The 24,617-nt window shown below is 41.3% G+C and overlaps 2 protein-coding genes across 13 annotated transcripts in view; one reads left to right on the forward strand and one right to left on the reverse strand.

Moving 5' to 3' along the window:
- Positions 1-19,330, forward strand: part of gbf1 (golgi brefeldin A resistant guanine nucleotide exchange factor 1) — a 116,955-nt gene extending 97,625 nt beyond the window's left edge. For 9 of the 11 annotated variants that reach the window (XM_052080993.1, XM_052080983.1, XM_052080985.1 and 6 more), the window contains 18 exons: positions 251-344; positions 805-981; positions 1,348-1,412; positions 1,591-1,714; positions 3,078-3,149; positions 3,302-3,396; positions 3,478-3,631; positions 5,430-5,655; positions 7,078-7,235; positions 7,341-7,590; positions 9,398-9,612; positions 13,248-13,398; positions 14,910-15,040; positions 15,135-15,236; positions 15,611-15,724; positions 15,813-15,990; positions 16,547-16,747; positions 17,276-19,330. In XM_052080993.1, coding sequence (XP_051936953.1) covers positions 251-344; positions 805-981; positions 1,348-1,412; positions 1,591-1,714; positions 3,078-3,149; positions 3,302-3,396; positions 3,478-3,631; positions 5,430-5,655; positions 7,078-7,235; positions 7,341-7,590; positions 9,398-9,612; positions 13,248-13,398; positions 14,910-15,040; positions 15,135-15,236; positions 15,611-15,724; positions 15,813-15,990; positions 16,547-16,747; positions 17,276-17,523 — 2,755 coding nt within the window. In that variant the 3' untranslated portion in view covers positions 17,524-19,330. The remainder of the gene's footprint in view (positions 1-250; positions 345-804; positions 982-1,347; positions 1,413-1,590; positions 1,715-3,077; positions 3,150-3,301; positions 3,397-3,477; positions 3,632-5,429; positions 5,656-7,077; positions 7,236-7,340; positions 7,591-9,397; positions 9,613-13,247; positions 13,399-14,909; positions 15,041-15,134; positions 15,237-15,610; positions 15,725-15,812; positions 15,991-16,546; positions 16,748-17,275) is intronic. The other 2 variants (XM_052080990.1, XM_052080994.1) reach the window with 1 other exon arrangement.
- Positions 19,331-23,509: 4,179 nt separating this feature from the next.
- Positions 23,510-24,617, reverse strand: part of vps8 (VPS8 subunit of CORVET complex) — a 70,920-nt gene continuing 69,812 nt past the window's right edge. For both annotated transcript variants that reach the window (XM_052081015.1, XM_052081016.1), the window contains 3 exons: positions 24,551-24,595; positions 24,042-24,122; positions 23,510-23,900 (listed from right to left, as the gene is read on the reverse strand). In XM_052081015.1, coding sequence (XP_051936975.1) covers positions 23,775-23,900; positions 24,042-24,122; positions 24,551-24,595 — 252 coding nt within the window. In that variant the 3' untranslated portion in view covers positions 23,510-23,774. The remainder of the gene's footprint in view (positions 23,901-24,041; positions 24,123-24,550; positions 24,596-24,617) is intronic.

A 24,617-nucleotide genomic window follows, 5' to 3' on the forward strand; every position in this document is an offset into this window, starting at 1 on the left:
ATATGAATGGCCGCTTACAAAGCTTTCCAGAACATATTCATTGAGTCTTTGGTGTTGTAGAATGTATATTCTTCTTACAAGCACCTCTACAATATATGTGACGAAGCTCACTTAAAATAGGTGTTGGTTTGAAAAATGTTTTTTTAAATAAATTATGTTTCTAAAGATAATATTATAGTTCATCATGCTAATATTGCTAAAACTTGCGGTCATGCTGAAATCATATTCAAATGTATTTGCCTCTGTGCAGGAAATGTGCCAAGATAGCAGCTCACTATGGATTTAACGATGTTTTTGACAATCTGATCATCTCGCTGTGCAAGTTTACCACTCTGAGCAGTGAGGTGAGAAAACGTTTCATTTGTCGCTGTGATCTGTTATGAATTGGCAAAATTTTGCTCATAATGACATGGCAAGATATTTTATTTGGTGCTGTAACTATAATTTTACTCATGAAATACAAAAACAAGCCGTCTGATGCGGTCACACATTTTCGTGAATTTGTGGTCTAATGTACAACTCATACACTGTATTTTTGAATAGCTGTGCTATAGCGTCATGGCGTGTTAAAACAGTACAAGACACCAAACAAGATATCCCTGGTCGTCACAAAGACGCATTGTCTGTGTGATTTAATACTATCCATAACACAGCTTGATATGAAACGTGTTAAAAGTGCTGAAATAAGCAAACTTGTTTATTTTGGTGGCTCCTTCAAAGCCATCAAGAAAATACACTCTTTTTCACAAAATTAAGATGGAAGAAAATTAGCATTAATAGCTGACTGGTGGTTCTCCTTTGTAGTCAGTGGAAAACCTCCCGACTGTGTTTGGGAGCAACGCAAAGGCACAAACAGCCGCCAAGACAGTGTTTGATCTTGCCCATCAGCATGGCAACATCCTTCGAGAGGGTTGGAAGAACATCATGGACTCCATGCTACAGCTGTTCAGGGCCGAGCTCCTACCCAAAGCCATGGTTGAGGTCAGTTTCAAGTGCTTGAAGAATACGTATTAAGACCTTGACTCAATTTTGTGTCATTTTAAAATAAATTTTCAGTATGTGTATGGTTGTCAAGAGTCTATGAGTTCTAATTTAATGTTTCAACTTCTCATGTAGCCCAATAAGGTAATGATCGTCATCAAGTTTGTGTTTTCGCAAACATTAAAATAATCTTTTTTTTTTTAACCTGTTGAATTACAGTTGACTTAAAATGCATTTTGAATCAAATGTTCACTCATTCTGTGTGGTGAACTGCTGTTCTATTTTGTTTTATTGGGAGGTTTTTGCTGCCACCTACAGGCAGTCCTTCCTCATTTATTTTATTTATTATTATTATTATTTTATCAGGTGGAGGATTTTATTGAACCAAATGGAAAAATCTCTCTTCAAAGAGAGGAAACTCCTTCTAATCGGTATGTATGATTTTTGGAACTGTGGATAATGTTTTGTGATGTTTTTCTTTTTTTTCCCCCCACTGGTTTGTACAAAATGGTTTCTCTAACAGCATTGAAAGCTTTAAATGGCGGAACAATAAAAAATGTAGTATTAAAAGCAATTAAGCAACTTTAGTCTTTTACAATGTCATTTCAGTGGGGAGTCAGCAGTGTTGAGTTTTGTCAACTGGCTGACTCTGAGTGGCGCTGAGCAGTCTGGATTACGAGGACCATCTATGGAAAATCAGGAAGCCAAACAGGCCGCCATCCTCTGCATAAAGGTGCTGAAAAAAAATTTACAATACGTGACTTATATCAATTCATTCATCTAAAATATAACCACCTAAAGGGCATCATGTATTATGATGTGTTTTTGTATTGTCATTCAGTGGACCCCCGCTATTTGTCTGACTGTGATTATCAAATTTCCACAAATAATTGGCGCATGTCTTGTTTCCAATATTAATTGTTCAATCCATGAAAATTGTATAAACTATGATCCCGGAACCTTTTGTTAGCATTTCAAATGCTTAACAGAATGTCTTAAAATCTAACTGCTAAATGGCTTATATGCAGCAGACTTTTAGTTTTTAATTGCAACTTTCATGACAAAAATTGTTAGTGACGTCTTTGTTTGTCCTATTGCCACGATTATGTTAATTTTAGTGCTTGCACTCTGTCATATAGTGCAGACAGCCAGGCTTATTCCACAATGAAACCTTTATTCAGGACTCATGGCAACCTGTTATCTGATTGCCTAGTGTAATAGGATTTTTTTTCTTCTCCGCAATCTTGCGATTTAATATGCACATATTTTCAAGGTCCTGTATTCTTGTATTTGAAACGCTAAAGTCATTCAGCATTTTGGGAAATTGAAACCACTTTTAATTACCGGTAAAGCACTTTGAGGCCAAGTGAATCAGATTTTCTCTTTCTAAGCAAAACTTCCTAAACATTGGCTGGTCTTTGAAATTAATATACTTTTCGGCTGTAGGAGGTTAAACTTCAGACCCCTCGCTCAAAGAGTTGCCGATTTAATGGGCTGGTGGGATAACCTTTATTTTTATTTTTTTACCTGGGTGATATAAAATTATAATGTACACATTTCCTTCTTTTTTTATGTATTTATTATTTTTAAACAATAGGGAGGGGGGGGTACTACAGTGAGGGACAGAAGGGGAGAAAGAGGGAGGAGTTAAGGGCGAGGGGATGAGTGGGAGCGATCGAGAGCAAAAAAGGAGAGAGAACTCTTACTGGAGATGTTACTTTCAGCTCCTTGATCCTTTGACAAACATGTCACCTTACCATGACCAGCAATAGCACTTCGGAGGACTATCCGGCTGGCCGCAAAAGCATATGCGAAGTAGATGTTGGCCGACGTATTAAGAATGGCAGTGGAAACACATCCAGAGAGGAAGGCTAAATGCTTTTGGTGCATGACTTTGCTAACTAACCTTTAGGACTTTTTTTCTCCACGTGTTCGTCACGTTACAAAAAATAATGGCTGAGTTTTTTCCGCGAATAATGAATAGGTGCCCGAAAAAAAAATTGAAAAACAATGAATAGGTGATTTGCAAATACAAATAACGCAAATACTGTAATCGGCAGTCCACTGTGTACTTGAATTTCTCTGTTTATCTTCAGCAATGTGACCCAGAGAAGATGATTACAGAGAGCAAGTTCCTCCAGCTTGAGTCTTTACAGGAACTTATGAAGGTAACTGTTGGATTGAATTTAGTAGTGTAAATATTAATTGCATTGTTTGGGGGTTTTTTTTATGTCCTGCTGCCCATGAGTTATCTTTTTTTTTCGTGTTGTTGTTGCTGAGAAATCTACATGATGAAACATAATTACATTATCTTCTACAGGCTTTGATATCGGTCACCCCCGATGATGAGACTTATGATGAAGAGGATGCCGCCTTCTGCTTAGAGATGTTACTGCGTATTGTAATGGAAAATCGGTAATAGTTGCAACAAAGTGATACAGCATTTGTTTCTTGTTTTAACGTTTTGGTGCACTAAAAATGTGTATCTGCTTTTAGAGACCGTGTGTCGTGTGTATGGCAGACAGTGCGTGAACACCTCTGTCACCTCTGCGTCCACGCTAACGAGAACTGCTTCTTGGTGGAGAGGGGTGTAGTGGGACTCCTTCGTCTTGCCATTCGCTTGCTAAGACGAGAAGATATTAGTTCCCAGGTAGGGCAGTCACTCTCTTCCATATGTTTATATATCGGTTTAACAGCTACAGGGTCTCACCAGTATATCAGAGCTCCCTTTACTCCCACGAATGATTGATACTTTCTATTATTGTTCACCTAAGCCACAGGTGTCAAACTTAAGTCACGGAAGCCAGGTCCGGCCCGCCACTTCATTTTATGTGTCCCACGGAAGCAAATCTTCATCAATTTTGATGATTCTTGCTAAAATCTCGACCAGAATTTCTAAATGTAATATGTAGAAATAATAACACATTGAGATATTACAAACTATTGTCCTTGCTATCTGATTTCAAAAGTAGTTATCCATTAGTTGTATGTTGTGTATTTATAATAATATGAGGGGATGTGTTTGGTTTCACAGTCATAGATAATGGCCCTCTGCGGGAAACCGCAACTATAATGTGGCTGTGACAAAAATGAGTTTATCACTCCTGCATGAAACTCTCTCTCTGTATTATTCATGAGTAATCAGACAATGTGGTTGAATGAGCTCGTCTGATCTGTTCGGAAAACACTTGAACAATGAATTTCATGTTCACAAATACAGGTAAATAATTTGAGTAATTTGGCAAGCATTTTTATCCATCGTGGACAACAGTGAATTAAACACAATACGAATTCCAAATTCTCATCTTGAGTTTGCTGAAGTCAAACATCACATTAAAAATGAGTCCCATTTGATTAACCATGATGTTATTTCTCTTTTTCATTAAATTCAAGCTGCAATGTTTATAATGCTCTTTGTCCAAACATCAGGAGAGATAAATGTAGTTTATTCTTTAGTGTGCACTGCTATTTGTCGTGTCACCTGCCTGCATTTCTAAATTTTTCGATCAACTACATATTTCCCCTTTCCCAAACCTTAGCATATCCATCCCTCCGATTTTTCTTCCGGTTATCCGGGGTCAGGTCGAAGGTGCAGCAAATTTCCCTCTCCCCAGCCACTTCGCCCAGTACTTTGGGGGGATTCCTGAGGCATTCCCAGGCCGGGAGACATAGTCCCTTCAGCATGTCCTGGGTCGTCCCCTGGGCCTCCTCCCAGTGAGTTGTGCCCAGAATAACTCACCAGGGAGCCATCCAGGAAGCATGCGTACTACACACCTGAGCCACTTTAGCTGGTTCCTCTCAATGAGGAGCCTAGTTGACTGAGCTTATCACACTATCTCTGAGGGAGAGAGCAGACACCCCACAAAGGATTTGGGCCGCCTCTGTTCAAGCTCTTGTTCTTTCGGTCATAACCCACAGTTCGTGACCATAGGAGAAGTAAAGAAAGATAGACCAGTAAGTTGTTTTCCGTGGCCTGTCGGAACCTCTCCTGCGAGTTACCAAAGGTTTGGCCTCAGCGACCACTGATGTTGTATTCTGCTTGGCCTGCCAGTAACAATCACCTGCCTGTTAAGTCCTACAGGCCATAAAGGCCCAATCGGACTTTTTAGCTTGACAGCATTCCTTATGGGCCGGTGTCCATCAATGGGTTCGGTTATTACCACCACGACTGGCATGAACCACCTTACGACCGCAGGTCCGGTCGGACGCTTTCAACAATGAAGGGACGGAAAATGTCTCTGACTCAATATCTTTCCAATATAATTACCTGTAATAAAATGACCCAATAATTTGTTTATTTGTTTTAAGTTATGTGGAAATGTTTTCCTCATGGTAACACTGTCAACCCATGCGCATGTACAGTACAGTATTTCATTGTGCTATCGAGATCTCAAAATATCTGCTCTTTGGTTTTCCTCCTTTTTCATTATTTGTGATCCCACATGCAGGTGCTCCTTTCCCTGCGTCTCCTGCTTATGATGAAACCCCATGTTTTGTCCCGGGTCAGCAGAGAGGTGGCTTATGGCCTTCATGAGCTGCTCAAGACTAATGCGGCCAACATCCACAGTACAGACCATTGGTACACACTCTTCTCACTGCTTGAATGCATTGGTGCTGGAGTGAAACCTCCTGCCTCCTTTCAGTTCACCTCTGCCAGCACGGACATTGAATCAGGTGCAGTATTTCTTTGTCTCATAGTAGTAGTGCACACATTTTATGGATATTAACAGTTCAGAAATGTTTGCCATTTTAATTCAATGCATTAGAAATATGATTTCTCAATATACACTGTACCTCTTGCAGTTCTTAACTGATCCAAATCAAACACTTAAACCTGTAAACTGACAAAAATTGGCTGCACATTCGTCTCTGTGTGCCCCGCGATTGGCTGGCAACCACTTCAGGGTGTCCCCCGCCTACTGCCCAAAGACAGCTGGGACAGGCTCCAGCACCCCCCGCGACCCTAGTGAGGATAAAAGCGGTTAGGAAAATGAATGAATCAATGAATGGAAACATGAATATTAAATCATTTAAATGACAGACAACAGACGAGAGATCAATATTTCTCTTTTATTACCAGATACAATAGCATTTGAATTTGATAAAGTACTTGGAAACAGCAAGCGTATTTAATGTGATCCAAGGACTGGAAGGTGACTGACAGATGTTTTTACATTTTATTTGAGAAGGGCAATTATTTTTACACACAGGATCATAGGCTTGATGTTGTTATTGAAGGCAAATTATGGTTGAGGCTTAGTGACCAGTGTATGGGTGTTGGAATAAATGTAATTCTGTTATCCCAAATTGACTCTCTGTGTAACTTTAAAAGCTGTTTCAGAGTGAAACCTCGCAAATACCTCATAGACAATGGGGTAGGTTGGTAATGGTAGACTTGTCGGACCGGGAGAGCTCAGGCTGCTCCTGTTCTAGCTTTTAAGAAGATATCTTGTTAAGTGAACGGCTTCTGGTCAAATCAACTGTTGCTTGTGAGAAGATAACATCAACCCAGGACACCATGAAAGGGACATCGCAAGCTGTGTTCGTGGACCATTGACATCCAGTAGGAGCCGTTTGACGACATCTCAGGAATGAACTGTGTGTTTTTATAGAAACTCCGCTTTACTGAAACTGTTGTGCAATGTGAAAATACTCCCCACACCTGTTAGAAGATCGTGTATCAGGGAAATCTTTCCAATAAATGCAAGGAGACAAACGCGCTCTCTTCGGAGTTGCCCCTGAACCTGTAACGGTTTACATTGTAGAGCCAGCTGGACAGCTGCTCTGAGATTGTGAACTGAGACATGTTTTAGCGCGCTCTCTCTTGCAAGAAAGACAACCATGCCTGCCTCCTGAGTCTTCCTGTTCCTGATGTGTTCTTGGCATCAGATTACCAGCATTAACCTAACAATGGGATATATTTTAAGAATAATTCCGTTCCAATGCTTCTGCTCACCTAAAATGTGGTTTGTTCAAATAATGTTACCGTCTAAGTTGTGTATGAGATCCAGAATGATCCATTAGGTAAATACCTGGAAATGAATGCAAAATTAATGCAAATTTTAAAAAATCAATCTGTTGTCTTTGTGTGCTCAGGTGCCCAGTCAGATAGTGACTTGCCATCCCATCATCCGAATGAAGTGAGTTTAGATCGCGGCTACACATCTGACTCAGAAGTCTACACTGAGCACAGCAAGGCCCGAATCCCTCGCTCCACAACAGATGTGGATGTAGCAAGCAGTGAATGGCTGATGGTCAGTACCCGCACATTACTTCAGATGAGCTGCTTCTTTGACATTGTCATTCTGAAATCCCTAAACTTAACCTCTGCTTTGTGCTTTTGTTTTTGTTTTTTTTAGGTTGGAAAAGAGGATTTAGAAACCAGTAAGACCCCACTTTTAAGCTCCAAATCTCAATTCAATCATCCCTTGGTCAACCAGTACAGTCTGACACTGGGTCAGGACCTTGGCCAGCATGACACAAAGTCTCTTATCAAGTGTGTTGAAACACTGTCATTCATTGTCCGTGACGCTGCCCACGTCACACCGGACAACTTTGAGCTGTGTGTTCGAGCCATCCGGGTATTCGTGGAAGCTAGTTTCAATGGAGGTTAGTTGCTCAAATGCACATAACTAAGATTTTCACATTGGCAGATCATTCGGAATAAAACGGCATGTGTAACATTCTCAAAATATTAATGAAAGACTTGGCTCACCTTCTTTCAAGTTTTGATTGTCCTAACGGAAAGGATATTTCACTTGGTGTACTACCGGAGACAAATTCCTTTTGTGTTCTACGTACTTGGCTAATAAAGATGATTCTGATTAAATACAATGTTAACATAATGTTAATGTTATGATGTTCTAAATGTGTTTGAAACATTTGAAAATTGCAAAGTACCAGTAGAATACATGCCCAAATTGCAGTTGACCCCAACTACTTCAAGTATATTGAAGGGTATTGAAAGAATTTTTTCCTTCAGATTTTATTTTTATTTTTTCATATATTTATCACCCATAAATTGTTTTAGTCATCTAGTCAACTTAAATATCTCACAAAGACAACCAAAGTAAATATGAAATGCACGATGCCAATGATGACTCCATGTTTAAAAAAAAAACGTTGTTGAGAAGTAGACTACAAGCCCAATGTAGAAATCAATCATGCCATGATCCAAAGAATTTCAACAGGAGAAACAAAATGACTCAAATTTATCAACTGTTAAATAGCTTTTTATTCCCTATTTATAGTTAATTCCAAGACTGGTAAAAATCAAGACAAACGCAGTTTGGGCTCTTTGTCTTGCAGCATACAAGGTTTACTACAGTGCGTGGGAGTGTGGTGATGTACTGTATCCAATCACTCCTTGAAGCTCAACAACCCAAAAGATAAAACCAAACACTTTTATTGCTTCTATTTGAAGCTAAAATCTAAATCGGAAATAATATTATCCACCTTATGTGAAGCCAACTAAGACGGACTAAGACAGGCAGTAACGAATTTGTGCAGAAGACTAATTTGTGGTACAATGCAAGCTCGCCTTCCACTGCAAAACCACAAGTCTGCATATACATATACATAGAGCAGTTGGAGCCACCAGTTATAGACCCGACCAGTACTTAAATTTGGATCTTGAATCATCACATTGTATATATAAAGTCACACCTACCTTTGCATGACAATGTATTTCATTCATGTCAGAAGGATTGGTTTTGGATTGTTTGTCCTTTGTTAATATACTGTATGTGCTAAACGGCATTGATTTCAACACATTGGTACATCATCGGGTTTACTGAAGGAAATCATCCAATGTCACAGAAACTGTCCAAAAATTATTTTAAATTATTTCATAAGAAATTATTTACAGTTGAGTAATCTGACCTCCAAATAGCATGTGATATGGACTTGGGAATTTCCCCCAGAAATTCTTCCAAAAATCTTGATAAACAGTCGACATACAGTATGTATACCACAACTAGCAGGGAGGTGGCGATGTAGGCATTGGACAGGAGAAAGGGGTTGGGTAGATCCTCGCGAAAAACTGAAAGAGAAAACCAGAAAAGAAATTATTTTAAAACATACTGAAAAGAAATGTTCATCTACCTATGACTGTAATAAGAGTCACGGGTGACAGGCAGAGCGACTAAATGCTCTTCCACTTCATCCTAAGTGACAGATGGTACAATTTACTTGTGTATCCACTGCATACAACAAAATGATAGTTGTGTATTTGATTCCACACAAAGAAAATCCATGTCAGTTTATTGTTCATCAATGCTTATTTTAAATAGGCAAACAACAAAGCAATTGAATAAAAAGAATCATTGAAGTTGTAGCAAGGAACTGTTTTAAATTTAAATTAACAAAATGTTTCAAGCTGTGCTGCAAAGATGTTTCTACTTGTTTCATTCCTCAGGTTACCGCAACCATGACAAGAAGAAGAGTCATAATTCTGCCAAGTCTCGTTTGCGGAAGAAAGCTGGAGCAAAGGAGAAAGAAAGTGGAAATGGAACAAGACGAGGTGGAAGTCGAGCCTCCAGTCAACGCCCATCACGTTCCCATAGTGATGATGAGGAGGATGAGGGTGTCCCAGCAGGTTACCATACGGTGTCATTACAGGTTAGTCGGGATGTAAGTACAGGAGCCTTCTTTCTCATACTATCGAATGTCAGTGATCACACGTTTACCAAAACCGAAAGCTACCAAAATACATACACAATGGTACAAATCTCATTGAGACTAAAAAATATTTTGATTGCAGCGATTGGTTGCGCAACACGATCAGGATTTTTGAGCCGATCATCAGGTTACAAGAATAAACGATAACTGATACAATCCGAAAATGGAACAATTTATCCTATCTATTTAAATGTGTTAATTTTCTGTAAAGTCAACATCTGCTATTTGAAAGATTTGGGCGCAGCCCACAAATAGCTAAAATGTGTGTTTTGATACACATTTAAATGTATTGGGGGCTGGCGTGAAGAAAAATAATTACACCTGAAGAATTCTCCTCAAAATGCTGATTAAAAAAACATTTAGTGCACAGAAAATGAGGTGGAAGGGGGAACATGACTCATCCCCCCCCCCCCCAAAAAAAACCCTAACAGATCTCCGATTTACAGTGGGGCAAATAAGTATTTAGTCAACTACCAATTGTGCAAGTTCTCCTACTTGAAAAGATTAGAGAGGCCTGTAATTGTCAACATGGGTAAAGCTCAACCATGAGAGACAGAATGTGGGGGGAAAAAAAACTCAGAAAATTACATTGTTTGATTTTTAAAGAATTTATTTGCAAATTGGAGGGAAAATAAGTATTTGGTCAATACCAAAAGTTCATCTCAATACTTTATGCACCCTTTGTTGGCAATAACGGTGGCCAGACGTTTTCTGGAACTCATCACAAGCTTTTCACACACTGTTGCTGGTATTTTGGCCCATTCCTCCATGCAAATCTTCTCGAGAGCAGTGATGTTTTGGGGCTGTCGTTGGGCAACACGGACTTTCAACTCCCTCCACAGATTTTCTATGGAGTTGAGATCTGGAGACTGGCTAGGCCACTCCAGGACCTTGAAATGCTTCTTACGAAGCCGCTCCTTTGTTGCTCTGGCTGTGTGTTTGGGATCATTGTCATGCTGAGAGACCCAGCCACGTCTCATCTTCAATGAACTTGCAGATGGAAGGAGATTTTCACTCAAAAGCTCTCGATACATGGCCCCATTCATTCTTTCCTTTACACAAATCAGTCATCCTGGTCCCTTTGCAGAAAAAGAGCCCTAAAGCATGATGTTTCCACCCCCATGCTTCACAGTGGGTATGGTGTTCTTCGGATGCAATTCAGTGTTCTTTCTCCTCCAAACACGAGAACCTGTGTTTCTACCAAAATGTTCTATTTTGGTTTCATCTGACCATAACACATTCTCCCAGTCCTCATCTGGAGCGTCCAAATGCTCTCTAGCGAACCGCAGACGGGCCTGGACGTGTCCTGGCTTCAGCAGGGGGACAGGTCTGGCAGTGTAGGATTTGAGTCCCTGGCGGCGCATTGTGTTACTGATTGTAGCCTTTGTTACTGTGGTCCCAGCTCTCTGTAGGTCATTCACTAGGTCCCCCTGTGTGGTTCTGGGATTTTTGCTCACCGTTCTTGTTATCATTTTGACGCCACGGCGTGAGATCTTGCATGGAGCCCCAGATCGAGGGAGATTATCAGTGGTCTTGTATGTCTTCCATTTTCTAATGATTGCTCCCACAGTTGATTTATTTACACTAGGTGTTTTAGCGATTGCAGATTCAGTCTTCCCAGCCTGGTGCAGGTCTTCAATTTTGTCTCTGGTGTCCTTCGACAGCTCTTTGGTCTTGGCCATAGTGGAGTTTGGAGTGTGACTGACTGAGGTTGTAGACAGGTGTCTTTTACACCAATAATGAGTTAAAACAGGCGCTATTAATACAGGGAAGGAATGGAGCCTCATTAGACCTCATTAGAAGAAGTTAGACCTCTTTGACAGCCAGAAATCTTGCTTCTTCATAGCTGACCAAATACTTATTTTCCCTCTTATTTGTAAATAAATTCTTTACAAATCAAACAATGTAATTTTCTGGCCTTTCCAATCTTTTCAAGTAGGAGAACTTGCACAATTGGTGGTTGACTAAATACTTATTTGCCCCACTATATCACTGAATACTACCGATCTAATCTTCCAGGTTTTCATGAGATTTTGCTTTATGATTCACTTTGACCACATGAAGAAAGTAATGTCTGTAATTCATGAACTAATTTTCAGTTCAGTTCAGTTTTTCATTTTATTCACTATTACTTCTGTCATTCATTCATTTATCTTCCAAACCACTTGATCGTCACTAGGGTCGGGGGGCTTGGGGGGGGGGGGGGGGCTGGAGCCTATCCCAGCTGTCTCCAGGCAGTAGGGGGGTGGGGGGGAACACCCTGAATCGGTTGCCAGACAATCGCAGGGCACACAGAGACGAACAACCATCCACGCTCACACTCACACCTAGGGACAATTTAGAGTGATCAATCAGCCTGCCACGCATGTTTTTGGAATGTGGGAGGAAACCGGAGCACCCAGAGAAAACCCACGTTACTTCAGTCAGATTCAAGTTATTTGAATGACAAGTGTAAGTTTCTCTTTCTTTAATGGAAATGGTACAAAGACTTTTGTCTATGCCATTGACTCCAAAGGACGGGTATTCTCTATTAATACGGGTCCTTAAAGGCTTCCCACCGACGCCGTGATGAGCCGTGGCCGGCTCTGGGTTGGCTTCGAAAAGCTCGGGACGACAATGGCGCAGTGAAGCCCCGGGTCCTTGGTCTCTGCCGTATCCCCACACTCCAACAACTGTGGTCGCTGTGCCCTCATACGGCGCGGCCGCCCACCGGTGGGTACTGACCACAAGCGGGCGCCAGCGGTCCGTGGGGATGTATGCCGCCGATCCTGGAGGCGTTGTCACATGATATGGAAACATGAAAAATGTATTTCAATGTATTTACACTTTGGCAATATACTTTTATATCAACATCTCAAAAACCACCTTCTTAGAGCATAAAACAATTTTTGCTGTATTTGAGGGTTTTTTTTAATTTGTGTTTCCATCATCAGTTTGCGATTGAGCAATTTTCACATTTGTGAGGCCAATGGAAAGCCATTTAATGACACCTACAATAAGAAGATGAATAAATAGATGCGGTAGCTTTTGGATTTAATGTTTTCTGCTTCAAATACCTTTCCATTTAAAAACATGAGAATTTTTCAAGCTGTATTTTGTGTTTATCGCTGTTAACAAGTGTCTGCGGGTGTGCTGGAGCCTATCCCAGCTGTCTGCGGCAGTGGGCAGGGAACACCTTGAACTGGTCAGCAGTCAAGGGCACACACAGACAAACACCTATTCACACTCAGTCACACAATTTTGTCGTCTTGCATCCCTGTCAACGATGAGCAGCATGCACATGAGCTCAATTCTGAAGTAAGTTCATTTTGGAAAAAGGCTGTGACAATTTTAAAAAATCGGGGGTGGGGGGCTGCACTCTCAGTACATTGAGAATGCAGTGTAAGCATTACTTTGGAAATGGGAACTTGTACCTACAATATAAATCAGAATGCCTCGTCAGGCATTGCGTAACATTCTTTAAAAGAATGCACATTTGCTATTGTGTCCTGATGTGTTGGACATAGTTTCGTGGGTTTTATTTTTTTATTTTTGGGGTTTATTTGCGTTTAATGCATATTGATGTTGGTGTGTCTTTGATGGTTCAGCTTTTAGACTTGATGCACACATTGCACACCCGGGCTGCCAGCATCTACAGCTCCTGGGCAGAAGAACAGCGCAATTTGGAGGCTGCTGGTAAAAAGATTGAAGCTGACTCCCAGACACTGTGGACGAGCTGCTGGTGCCCACTGCTGCAAGGTCAGCTCATATCACATTGTGCAGACTATTCATGTGTTCGCTCCTCACACTATATTTTCATTTTAGTAGCGGGTGTGTTGTACTAGATACAGAAGTAATGATAAAGGAGGTTTTAACTTTACTCTCTCAACTCTCAACTGTATAGAGCACTTTCAAACAGCACTCGCTGCACGCAAAGTGCTGTACATGGAGCAACTAACAGATATACAACAATAAAGCAATAAATCAGTAACAAAAATGTTGGAATGCACCAAACAGTAAAACTATGATCAAATCTGAGTCATGCTGAGTCAAATGCCAAAGAATACAAGCGAGTTTTGAGGCGGGTTTTAAAGATGGGCACTGAGGGGGCTTGCCGAATGTTAAGTGGGAGGTCATTTTACCTTCCATTCTATGCACAATATCGCAGTCCGTAATCAGAAAAACATCCCCAAGTGAATAGAATGGCCAGTCATGATAATTACTATATCAACTAGAGTAATATCTTTTTTTTTTGTTTTTTGGAAGAATCAATATATTATTTGATAACACTCTTTGTTTAGCCAAGGTTCCTTTTACACACACACACACACACACACACACACACACACACACACGCACAAAATCTAATGGGTAATCACCAAACAAAAATCTAACAACGTTTAAATAAATAATGATCTTGTGTCTGAATTTAGTCACAAATGTACTTCCCAGGGGGTTTCCTGGCTCAAATTGAGGCAGAGGTGGTACCATCCTGACCTTGGCAATACAGGGAGGATGTGGTTGTACAGTTAGTATGCTTCAGGTATTTCTTGATGTGCACTTTTTTTTAACAGAGCCTGAGACATTTTGCAATTTTTTTTTTGTGCAACTCACATACAGTATGTTAATGGTCTAGACTGGAACAGCCCGTGCACAGCCTGTAACCTGCCCTCGCAGTCATGTGACGTAAAAATAAAACATAATATATGGATAGCTTTTATTCTGAAAGTGGAACTTTTTTCTTTTTTTTTTTTCACATGCACCTGTGTGAGCGCCACAAGCAAGAGAATGACCTGTGTCTTAGGTCTTACCAACAAAGTGTTTGCAGCATTGTTATTTCCTGCACGATGGCGGGAAGAAAGAGATTTGCCCAGATCATGATTTGGCAGTCCCCAATCGTCATTTATATGATTCAGGGCTTTGCGTTCCGTGTGTTGATGTGTTGACATTACCTTAAAAATGTAGAAAACAGTAACGCACACTGTAGACATTTCTAAATGGTGATATGAATTTATTAATGTCATTTATACATTGTACACCTAACATTTATATTTTCTAATATAATAACACATACCCTATCTACACTAGTAGCAGCGTATTAAAAGAGTACAATTTCATGCCTGATTTAATTAACATAAAACGGAAATGAATTGTCCCCCCCCCCCAGTCTGGTATTAAACAGCTTTCACGCTGTATGCCACATTTGAGCTAAATTTAAATCACCTCCTTGGTTGATGTCTTTGTTTCTGCACTGTTTCTTTACTTACTAGGCATTGCTTGGCTGTGCTGCGACGCCAGACGTCAAGTGCGCATGCAGGCTCTCAACTACCTCCAGAGGGCTCTGCTTGTCCATGATTTGCAGACGCTAGATGCTACAGAATGGGAGTCCTGCTTTAATAAGGTGTTTCTTAATCTACGCAAGACCCTTTAGGGAGGAAAAAAAAACCAAACAACAACACATACATGAAAATGCCAAACTCGTACTCTCCTTGCAGGTGCTATTTCCATTACTGACCAAACTGCTGAACAACATCAGCCCAGCTGATGTTGGTGGAATGGAGGAGACCAGAATGAGAGCCTGCACTATCCTATCAAAGGTTCACACTACATACACCGATAAACATGTGTTATTGGCATAGAAATGTTCATGTAATGTTTTGCCCGCTGCATGATGGCATCTTGTTATGAAGGAGCTATGTCAAAGTGAGCTGAGGGGTTTTGTGCAGTGCTCTGTTGCCATCCTGTTGGATGTATAGGCAAATGTATGTCAAGGTGGGGGTCAGGTGCACAGATTTTCGCTGTTGGCGACAGAGCTGAGTACCTCTAACTGTCCGTTAGGTTTGACATAAGATCCTTGTCTTATAATTTCACTTTTAGACTTGTGGGACGATTTGTGTTTGTGTTTATATTAATGGATAACTCCTTTTCATTCTTTTTTTTGTTTTGGTTTCAATTCTGTCATGTACGCCAGGTTTTTCTGCAGCACCTCCTGCCATTGTTGTCCCTGCCTACCTTTGCTGCCCTGTGGCTTACCATTTTGGATTTCATGGATAAGTACATGCACGCAGGATCCAGTGACTTATTGGTGAGAGCTGTGGCAGAAAAAAAAAATGATTTCAGTGGTATACTGTTGGAGCGTGCCACTCAACATACCTCTGCGTTGGTATGTCTAGTTGGAGGCCATCCCGGAGTCTCTGAAGAACATGCTGCTGGTGATGGACACAGCAGAAATATTCCGCAGCCCAGATTCCAAGACAAAATACTCGGATTTATGGGAAATAACGTGGGAACGAATCGACTGCTTCCTGCCCCACCTGAGAGAGGAACTCTTTAAACAGACCATTTTACCAGGTCCGTGTTTATTTCATGTACTTTTGCACAACTCTTCGTGACTCAACTTTTCAAATAGATTCCTACAGAATCGAATAATTTGAATGTATTTCAATGACAGCATATAAATTACAGATCATGCAAATAAAACTTTCCTGCCCAGTGGTTGAAACTACATATTTCAACTAATACTGTTAAATATTTGTAGGGAGAGAGTTATGTTATCAAAGTTGGCTTATGTTACAAAGACAAACGTTTAGAGTTTTCGTCTTTAGTATGGCAGAGCTACACTACAAAGAAAAATATGAAGATTAGTTGAAGATTTCAGATTAGATGGCCAAGTGCGAAGAAGGGCCTGTGACTGGGAAATTATACCTATCATCTGATGCCAGGTTATGTGTCATCTCAGCCTGCATTTGTTGGGATATTTGGTTCCTTGTTTGACTTCTGGACTGTGTCCTCACTCGAGTTTTATGTCAAATACGCAGTTTTCAAATCTTAACCCTTTTGCCGTTTTTTTTTTTTTTTTTTTTGATCCATTGAAGTTACCTCATGTTCTTGATGTTGTACCTTTCAGTTCCTTCAGAACCAGCGCCCAGTCCTCCATCTGAGGTGCAACCACCAACCCGATCAGCACGGCCTCCCTCTCCACAGGGCTCTGTGGTTCCAGCACTCCAACAACCGCCCCCCTCTGTGCCTGTGCCCGTAACTTCCACAGAGCCTCGACTTCCCAGCAGGCCAGCATCGCCCCACGACACCCAAGCAGCCAATGCCAATGGTACTGCAGCCACATGCTTTAACTGTGATTTTGCAGAAAATCATTTCTTTGTTTCAATATAATCCAAGACGGGGCTGCCCAACTGTTTGTTTTTTTTTACCAAAGACCAACCTGACCCATTAAAGCACACGCCTGCATACTCGCACACTTGCACATGCATTCCCTGATGAGCAATAGCCATAACGGCCCCTCTGATGAGCGAAATAGAAAAATAAAGTAGACACAAAAGTTTGAGTTTGTGGAAAGGAAATAACTGCCAAAAGAACATGTTCTAAGTAGTACTTAGGCAAGTAAATATTGTCCAACATGTTATTCACTGTTCTGATGCATTTGTGGCAATGTCAAGTGTTTTCTTATTTTGACTGACATGTCCCCGAACACATGGCTGAGTTCTGAATTTATTTATTTCTTTTTAAACCACCTCCTACTTTCTGCTTCTTTGCACACCTATGCTCTTCCCCCTTGCTCCCCTTTACAAGAAGGAAAAAAATGGCTAACAAAAAAATGTTTTTCATGAATGTCTTTCAGGAGCAGACCGATCATCTTCCCCAGTATTGCCCCCAGTGCCAGTGCCAGCACCACCCCCCTACGCTCAAGTGTCCTCACACTTGAGCCAGTCCCCTTTCATCATCCAACCGCTTGCCTCGCCGCTGCAGGTGGGGGTCCCACCCATGTCCCTGCCAATCATCCTCAACCCCGCCCTGATTGAAGCTACATCCCCGGTACCACTGCTTCCTGGTCCCAGACCTACAAGCCCCTCTGACGAGGTCCAGTAGGAGCTCTGTTGGTCACTCGCTTGTCAATCTGTGACTTAACTTCCAGAAGTCAGATTCGTCACTTTAAGGTCTGCTGGGGAATATATCTACAAATCACGGCAAGTTGGCAGATGACACTTCATTTGTCACTCATTCCACAGTCTGAAAGTCAACTAGTACGTTTTCCACTCTGGGAATCTTCATGGTGACTTTGAGTTCGCTCACCGTTCATGTTCGCGATTATACTCTGAAATCATTGTTTGCTTTCTTACAGCCAAACATGTGCTTTATGGACACTTCTGGAGTAAAATAACAGTTTAATTCAAAGGAAATATACTCTCATACAAAATCAGTTGAACATGTTAAAAATATATATACACACACACACACACACACACACACACACACACACACACACACACACACACCATTGTGCTTCTAACAACTCCACAAAATATGCCGGTGGAACTACTCCAGTACAATGAACTACTCCATCTAAATGCTCAACTTTCGGCTTACGGAGTTTGTCAGATTCCGAGTGACTGAGCATGTAACAATGTGCCTACGAACGCGTTACTCGTTGGAGCAAAGTCCACATTTAGACCTTGTGATAATCATGATGAACATTTGAGCTTCGCTCGTGCCTCTTTAGGTGCATGTGTTGTCAATGTTGAGATTGCAGGCGGGGAGAGTGAAGCATTTTAGGTGTTGCATGTCAGGTTGCTTCATGTTCTTAACATCCTTGTAATCACTCAAGTGAGGGTTCAGCTCAGATTGCAGTGGGGGGAAAAACATTTACAGTATATTATTGTTTTTCATGTATTGGACTGATTGGCTGGTCACTGCTCCCGTGCCCCCCCCCCCTTCTTTTTTTCGATACATACAGTATATAAATACACATTATTTTTTAAGCCCATACAAAAGTTTTAAAGTACCTCCTGAAGGGTTTGTGTGCATGTGCAGTCCTGCAGAGGATAAACATTCCAAAGTGTAAATGAATTCCATTGAGTTCAGTATTGTTATTTTGTCATGCTTCTCCTGTGCTTCATAAAGCTCATCACTGTGTACAATGTAGCACACGTGCTTATAAGCCGGGGCCTGCAAATGATGCCGACAACCTTCTAAATGACAGAAATGTATCTGAATGAATTTGGTCCTGGCCTCTTTTCGATGTCAAACTTGAAACCGGCTGTCATTTGTCGAAATTCAACCAAATGCTGAATCAGTGAGAAAAGATCTAATTCATTCAGAAACTCCCTCGTAGTGTGCTTTTGCTGCCTGTCGATGACAAGTGACACTGACTTTATTTGACTGGCTTGCTTAAAAGCTTGATGTCAACATAAAAATCCTGTCAATCACATTCTTAATTCAATTTTGCAGAAAATTCTAGGAAGATTCAATTTAATTTGTTTTGTATTCCATTTTGCCGTGCAATTGATGCATGTCATTTACCGGGTTTGAAAATGTGTTGTTTCTCTTCTGTTATTGTGTCATTACGCCTCATGTGATGACACTAAAATTCACTACTTGAATATCAATGATGTCACTTAGACGGGACAGGGTCTACTTCATGGTGAGCGGCCCAGCGGTTCTGTTTGTGATATTTTATGTTATTTATTGAGTTTGGAAAATACAGCATGACCCAGACATGGTATATTTCTCACACCACCAACAACTGAAGAGATTTTTTTTTTAATGTCTGTTCATTTTATTGTGAATCTGGAGCGGATGTTTTGCTTAAACAGGATTCAAGTAAATTGAATATGTACATAATATATAGATGAAAGGTAATGAACTTTTTACAATGTAATAAATCTAATGTAAATAAGGTTTGTTGTCGTCATATCCTCACACAATTATGCATCTGTCTGGTACATTGACATCATGATGTTTCTTTGCTTTCCACTGAGGGGAAAACCCACCAAAACTGCCAGTTAACTTTGGTAATTTACAGTGAGTATGAAAAGTTGGCACACCCCTGTCGAGAGAGAGAGAGAGAGAGAGAGAGAGAGAGAGAGAAATCCACCATTAATGTGCCCTATAACCTGTATAACTCAACTGAAAAAAAAATCTTAGTTTTTCAAAACAGACCTCTGAAAGAACATATTTTAGTGGGGCTCACTGGGGTAACAGTGTTAAAAATTAAACAAGCAGATTCAAACTCCTGTTAAATTGGAGTCGGCACACACTCGCCACCATTTAAAGTTAACTTGTTCCAGTAGGCTTTTCCTGACTTTTGTTTTGCTTCCAAGCATAAGCCTGATGTTCATGTGCCAATAGCGCCTCCAATCCCTCGACATTGTCTGAGGTCCCGGGTGCAGCTTAATGGAAAATAGCCACAAAGCACGGCGATTCCACAGCCATGCTTCACTGCGGTGTTCTTTTTGTGTTGATCAGTGTTATATTTGGACAAAAAGTGCAGCCTTGGCTTTTTGTGCTCTCAATTCATTGAAGTGACTCGTCTTCACACTAATGATGTAAAACGTTTTATTTCAAAGAAGAATGAGAGTTTATTTTTCTTTCAGTAACTACGAGTGTATCAGAAATGACAGAAGCCCAGAAATAACTTCTATTTGTACATGGAATGTAAAACCATCCGTGACACAGCAACATAACAGTAAACTTCAGGGATCTAATCTCTAAACAACAGCAACAAACAATTTTGGCCAACAGCTTCCCTCTAACATTACTTGATTTCACGGTCACCTACTTCTGTTATCCACTGCAGTGCCATGAAAAAGGATGTCCTCTTCTCAAAATCCCTCTTTATTTTGCATAGTCTCCCTTAAAGATGATCAAACACATGTAAATATTAGAAAAACAAATGGTGTATTTATCAATTAAGGTTAGGACTGCGTTAAGGATAGGTTACCGTTAGTACCGAAGAGTCGAGAAAAGTTTCAAACTTTCAATGGGCATATAGCCCTGCTCCCCATGACCGCCTTGGTCTTATTTAAAAAAAAAAGTGGACCAACAACATTTCTAGTTGAGGACCACTGCTTGGATATAATAGTGTGGCACGGCGGGCCAGTGGTTAGCGCGTCAACCTCACAATGCGGAGGTGCATGTTCTCCCCGGGCCTGATTGGCTCCTCTGAATTTAAGGTGTGCATATACATAAGCGTCAGCACGCGTCTATCCTAATTAGTGATGGGAATTCCGGCTCCTTTTGGAGAGCCGGCTCTTTTGGATCGGCTCCCTAAAAAGAGCCGGCTCTTTCGGCTCCCAAATGGCTCCCAATGGCTCCTCAGTTTTTTTGTTGCTTAAATTAATGTACTACCAAAAATAACGTAATATTATGTGTAAAATGAATTACTAATGCAAAAAATAGAGAGTATATCAAATATTTATTTATACTCAACATGGAGTACAACATGGAGTGCTACAAAAATAAAAACAAAGTACAAAGACCCACCTCAAAACAAGGTCAACAAAAAGTTCCAATCTCTGAATATTTATATTTATAAGCTTTTAACGTTTTACAGTAAAACAACAAGTAAGCATTGAATACAACACAACAAATTATAACTTAAAATTTGTAAAACAAAAAGAAAAACGCAGCATCCAGGTAAAAGATTTAATATGTCTTTAGTGAAGATTGGCATTAAGAAAAACCAAGTGCCTCAGCTTTGAGGGGTTGATCCTGTTTCTCCTTTCTGTTAACATTTGCCCTGTTTTGGAAAAGATTCTTTCTGAGGGCACAGATGTTGCGACAACACACAGCCTCCGTGTCATCACATGTGTAAGACGTGGGTACAGTGAATCCTTGGCCTCCCACCAGCTCAAAGGCTCTGCACTTCTCTGGAAAAGGGGCTCCTCAAGATAGGATCTCACTTCCAGAATTGCATCTGATGAAGGATTCCGTCTTGTAGTGCTTCCAGTTACTCGTTCTTCAAAGAACCTCCAAACAGCAGATGCTTGTGGCTCTTCTTGTTGTTGCTCTGCTCCCTCTTCGCCTCCTGGCAGTGCAGATGTCTGGCTGGCTCTTGCTGCTGCTGCAGTTATTCTTTGAAGAGCTTCATCAACCGCTCTATTGTCAGTGAAGGCCAGCTTCTTGAATCTTGGGTCAAGAATGGTGGTTTCTGACAGAACAGTGTTCCACTCCATTCTGTGGAATTTTCTGTCCATGGATGCACAGAGAGCATCCACTAACTCTTTCACTTTCCCCGTGGTTACGCTGGTCTGATGCTCAACTGTCACTTTCTGAAGACCCTTGCACAGGATAGAGCTCTGGGTTGTACTTCTAGGCAGTTGTTGTGACATTGGAGCAGCAGCAACAGTTGCAGACACACTAGCACCTTCATTAACATCTGGTTCCCTTGCTTGTCTTTTCTCTCGCAATTGTACTGATGGGTGGACTTTTCTTATGTGCCTGTGCAGGTTATTTGTGGAGCCTGATTTATGGGATATTTTAACTTTGCAGAGTCTACACGCTGCCTTTGAACTATCAATAACATTGAAATGAGTCCAAATTTCACTGCGTTTTCTATCCATTTCTCACCTTTTCGCTTTCCACCGTGTTCTTTTTTTGCTAACTAGCTCTGTCGTCTCCTCGTCTGTCTCGTTCGCGCGCTGCTGTGTCTCTTCTCCTCTAACCCCTCCCCCCTCTCTAAACTGTAGCGTGTGCGTGTGTGTGCGCGTGTGTGCGCGTGTGTGCGCGTGTGCGCGCGCGTGTGTGTGTGTGTGGCCCCCCCCTCCCCCGTCTACCACAGATCTTGACCAATCACGTGCGGCTTTAACCGAAGGGGGGGGGGGGGAACAACTGGAGAAACAAAAAAGGCGGCTCTAAGAGCCGGCTCGTTCACGAACGACACATCACTATAACCCTCCCGTTCCGGCTCCCAATGAGGAGCCGGCTCCCAATGAGGTGGGAGCCGGCTCCCATCGTTCACTTCAAAGAGCCGGCTCTGGGAGCCGGATCGTTCGCGAACGACACATCACTAATCCTAATACACACGCATTCAAAATGGATGATTGTGTCAGGAAACAGACGCATGCGCGACGCCACAGTGTGCTCACAGCTTCAGCCCAGGAGAGCCGCACACAGACAATTAGACAAGACGAATCGCGGGAGGTTTCGATTGTGTGCAGTTTTGCTCCCGTCTACCCGGGGATCTTTGCAGCTGTTTAACAGCAGAACACCGCAACATGGTAAACGAACATCCCAATGGCGTCCTCAAATAACATTTGCATGCATCAGACATTGCATTCACCTTTAGTGGAAGAACAGCACTGCACATTCCTGTGCTCCCCTGCGTCAGTATTTAAAATGGTTCATAGCTCCTCTTCTGATATATTTTTTCAGTGATTTCAGAGGGGATGTGAAAAGGGGAATTGTACAAATAAAAAGGATATTTTTGTTTTCATGTTTAGTATTTATTTTGATAAAATTTGTATTTTGTTTTGTTTTTGTTAAATTAAGGGGAAAAAAGACAATTACTGTTGCACAAAGTTAAAGTAAAAATGTCTAAAAAAAAAAAGTTATACTGGATATAATAAATAGTGTGGCATGGCGGGCCAGTGGTTAGCCCGTCAACCTCACAGTGCGAAGGTGCATGTTCTCCCCGGGCCTGTGGGGGTTTTCTCCGGGTACTCCGGTTCCCTCCCAGGTTCCAAAAACATGCATGACGGGCTGATTGAACACTCCAAATTGTCCCTTGGTGTGAGTGTGAGCGCGGATGGTTCTTTGTCTCTGTGTGCCCTGCGACTCCTGCGACTGGCGGTCTTTTTAGGGAGCCGAACCAAAAGAGCCGCCTTCTAAAAGGAATTCCCATCACTACAATTGGGACGCGCACGGTAGAAGTCCGTCACTGTCCTCTGCTGGTAACTGTGTGTCATTGCAACATACTTGAAGAATACCATACGACAGCTTCCAGTTCAGGATTTTCCCACGCTTACTATCCGAAGACAGCTGGGATAAATAAACAGATAAATAAAATAATGCAGATTGGAATATGGATGGATAATAAATAGTGTTTTGGAAAATGAACAAGAGAGCATATGGCAAATCATTTGGAACAATGTGTATTTTCAAGATTACACACTTTCAAACATTGAATACTCCTTTACCAACAGGTCAAAAGTCTCACAGGTTGCAAATATATCATAATTCAAGCATCACTGATCATATCGGGGCACGGACACAAAGACAATACGAACATGTTCAAGCAATCCAAACTCTCACTTCATCCATTTAGTAGACAGCTCACCCCGTTTAGGGTGAAGACAAAGAAGTGTGACATGCTCCTCCCAAAGGGCTAACGCTACACATTGCTATTCTTCCAACAGAGGTGGAGGAGATAGTTTAAGACTGAAACTCTCTTGTGCTGGATGAGCTTGAATGAGAGTCCCTGCTCTCTCGTTGCTGTGGCAGTGAGAGAGCTCCGTCAGGACGGACAACTGGGGGTTGGATCAGAGAAGGAGAGAACAACACAATCAGTCAAGACAACACAGCTGAGCGCTGCGCTTGCACATGCTCCAGACAATTTGCCAGATTTCCCAGTGTCGACCATAAGCATGTCAGTGCTGCCAATGACTTACCCTTGATGGCCCTTTGTATAAACAACGTAGCTGATTCCAGGACTGTTCTTGTGGAAAGTCCAGCATTACCTCTTCAAAAACCTGAATTACAGTCATGAACAACATTTAGATGTGGTTTGTTTTGATCCAATGAGAAATGCGCAATCACATACGAGCAATCGTATCAATCAATGTGATGTGTGACAAAGGTTGGCCATAAAACTTCATTGTCAACCTCAAAGCACTGCGTAAAAATTCGGACCAAACAAATCAGTTTTCATTTTCTACTCTCAGTGAGGTCTTGCTTCTATCATTTAGTGTGCTCGTACTTTGCCGTTGAGGTCAAGCATACTGTAATGGTGAGGTTAAATGTTAAGATATATTTAACCTTCCATAATAATGTAAATTAGCTGCACTGTTACGTCACTGTCTCAAAATGACATGCAACATTTGTGGCTGCCATGTTGTTAAAAAAAAAAAGAGAACTTGAAAATATGCTTTTTGTCTTCAAATCCCCGTTCAATCCTTACCTTCTTTCGACCAGCTTCGTCATGACGAGCAGATGAAAGTCGAGTCTGCGACAGGAAACGATGTTGA

The sequence above is a fragment of the Hippocampus zosterae genome, chromosome 11 (genome assembly GCF_025434085.1).
Source record: "Hippocampus zosterae strain Florida chromosome 11, ASM2543408v3, whole genome shotgun sequence".
In the NCBI taxonomy this organism is placed as follows: Eukaryota; Metazoa; Chordata; class Actinopteri; order Syngnathiformes; family Syngnathidae; genus Hippocampus; species Hippocampus zosterae.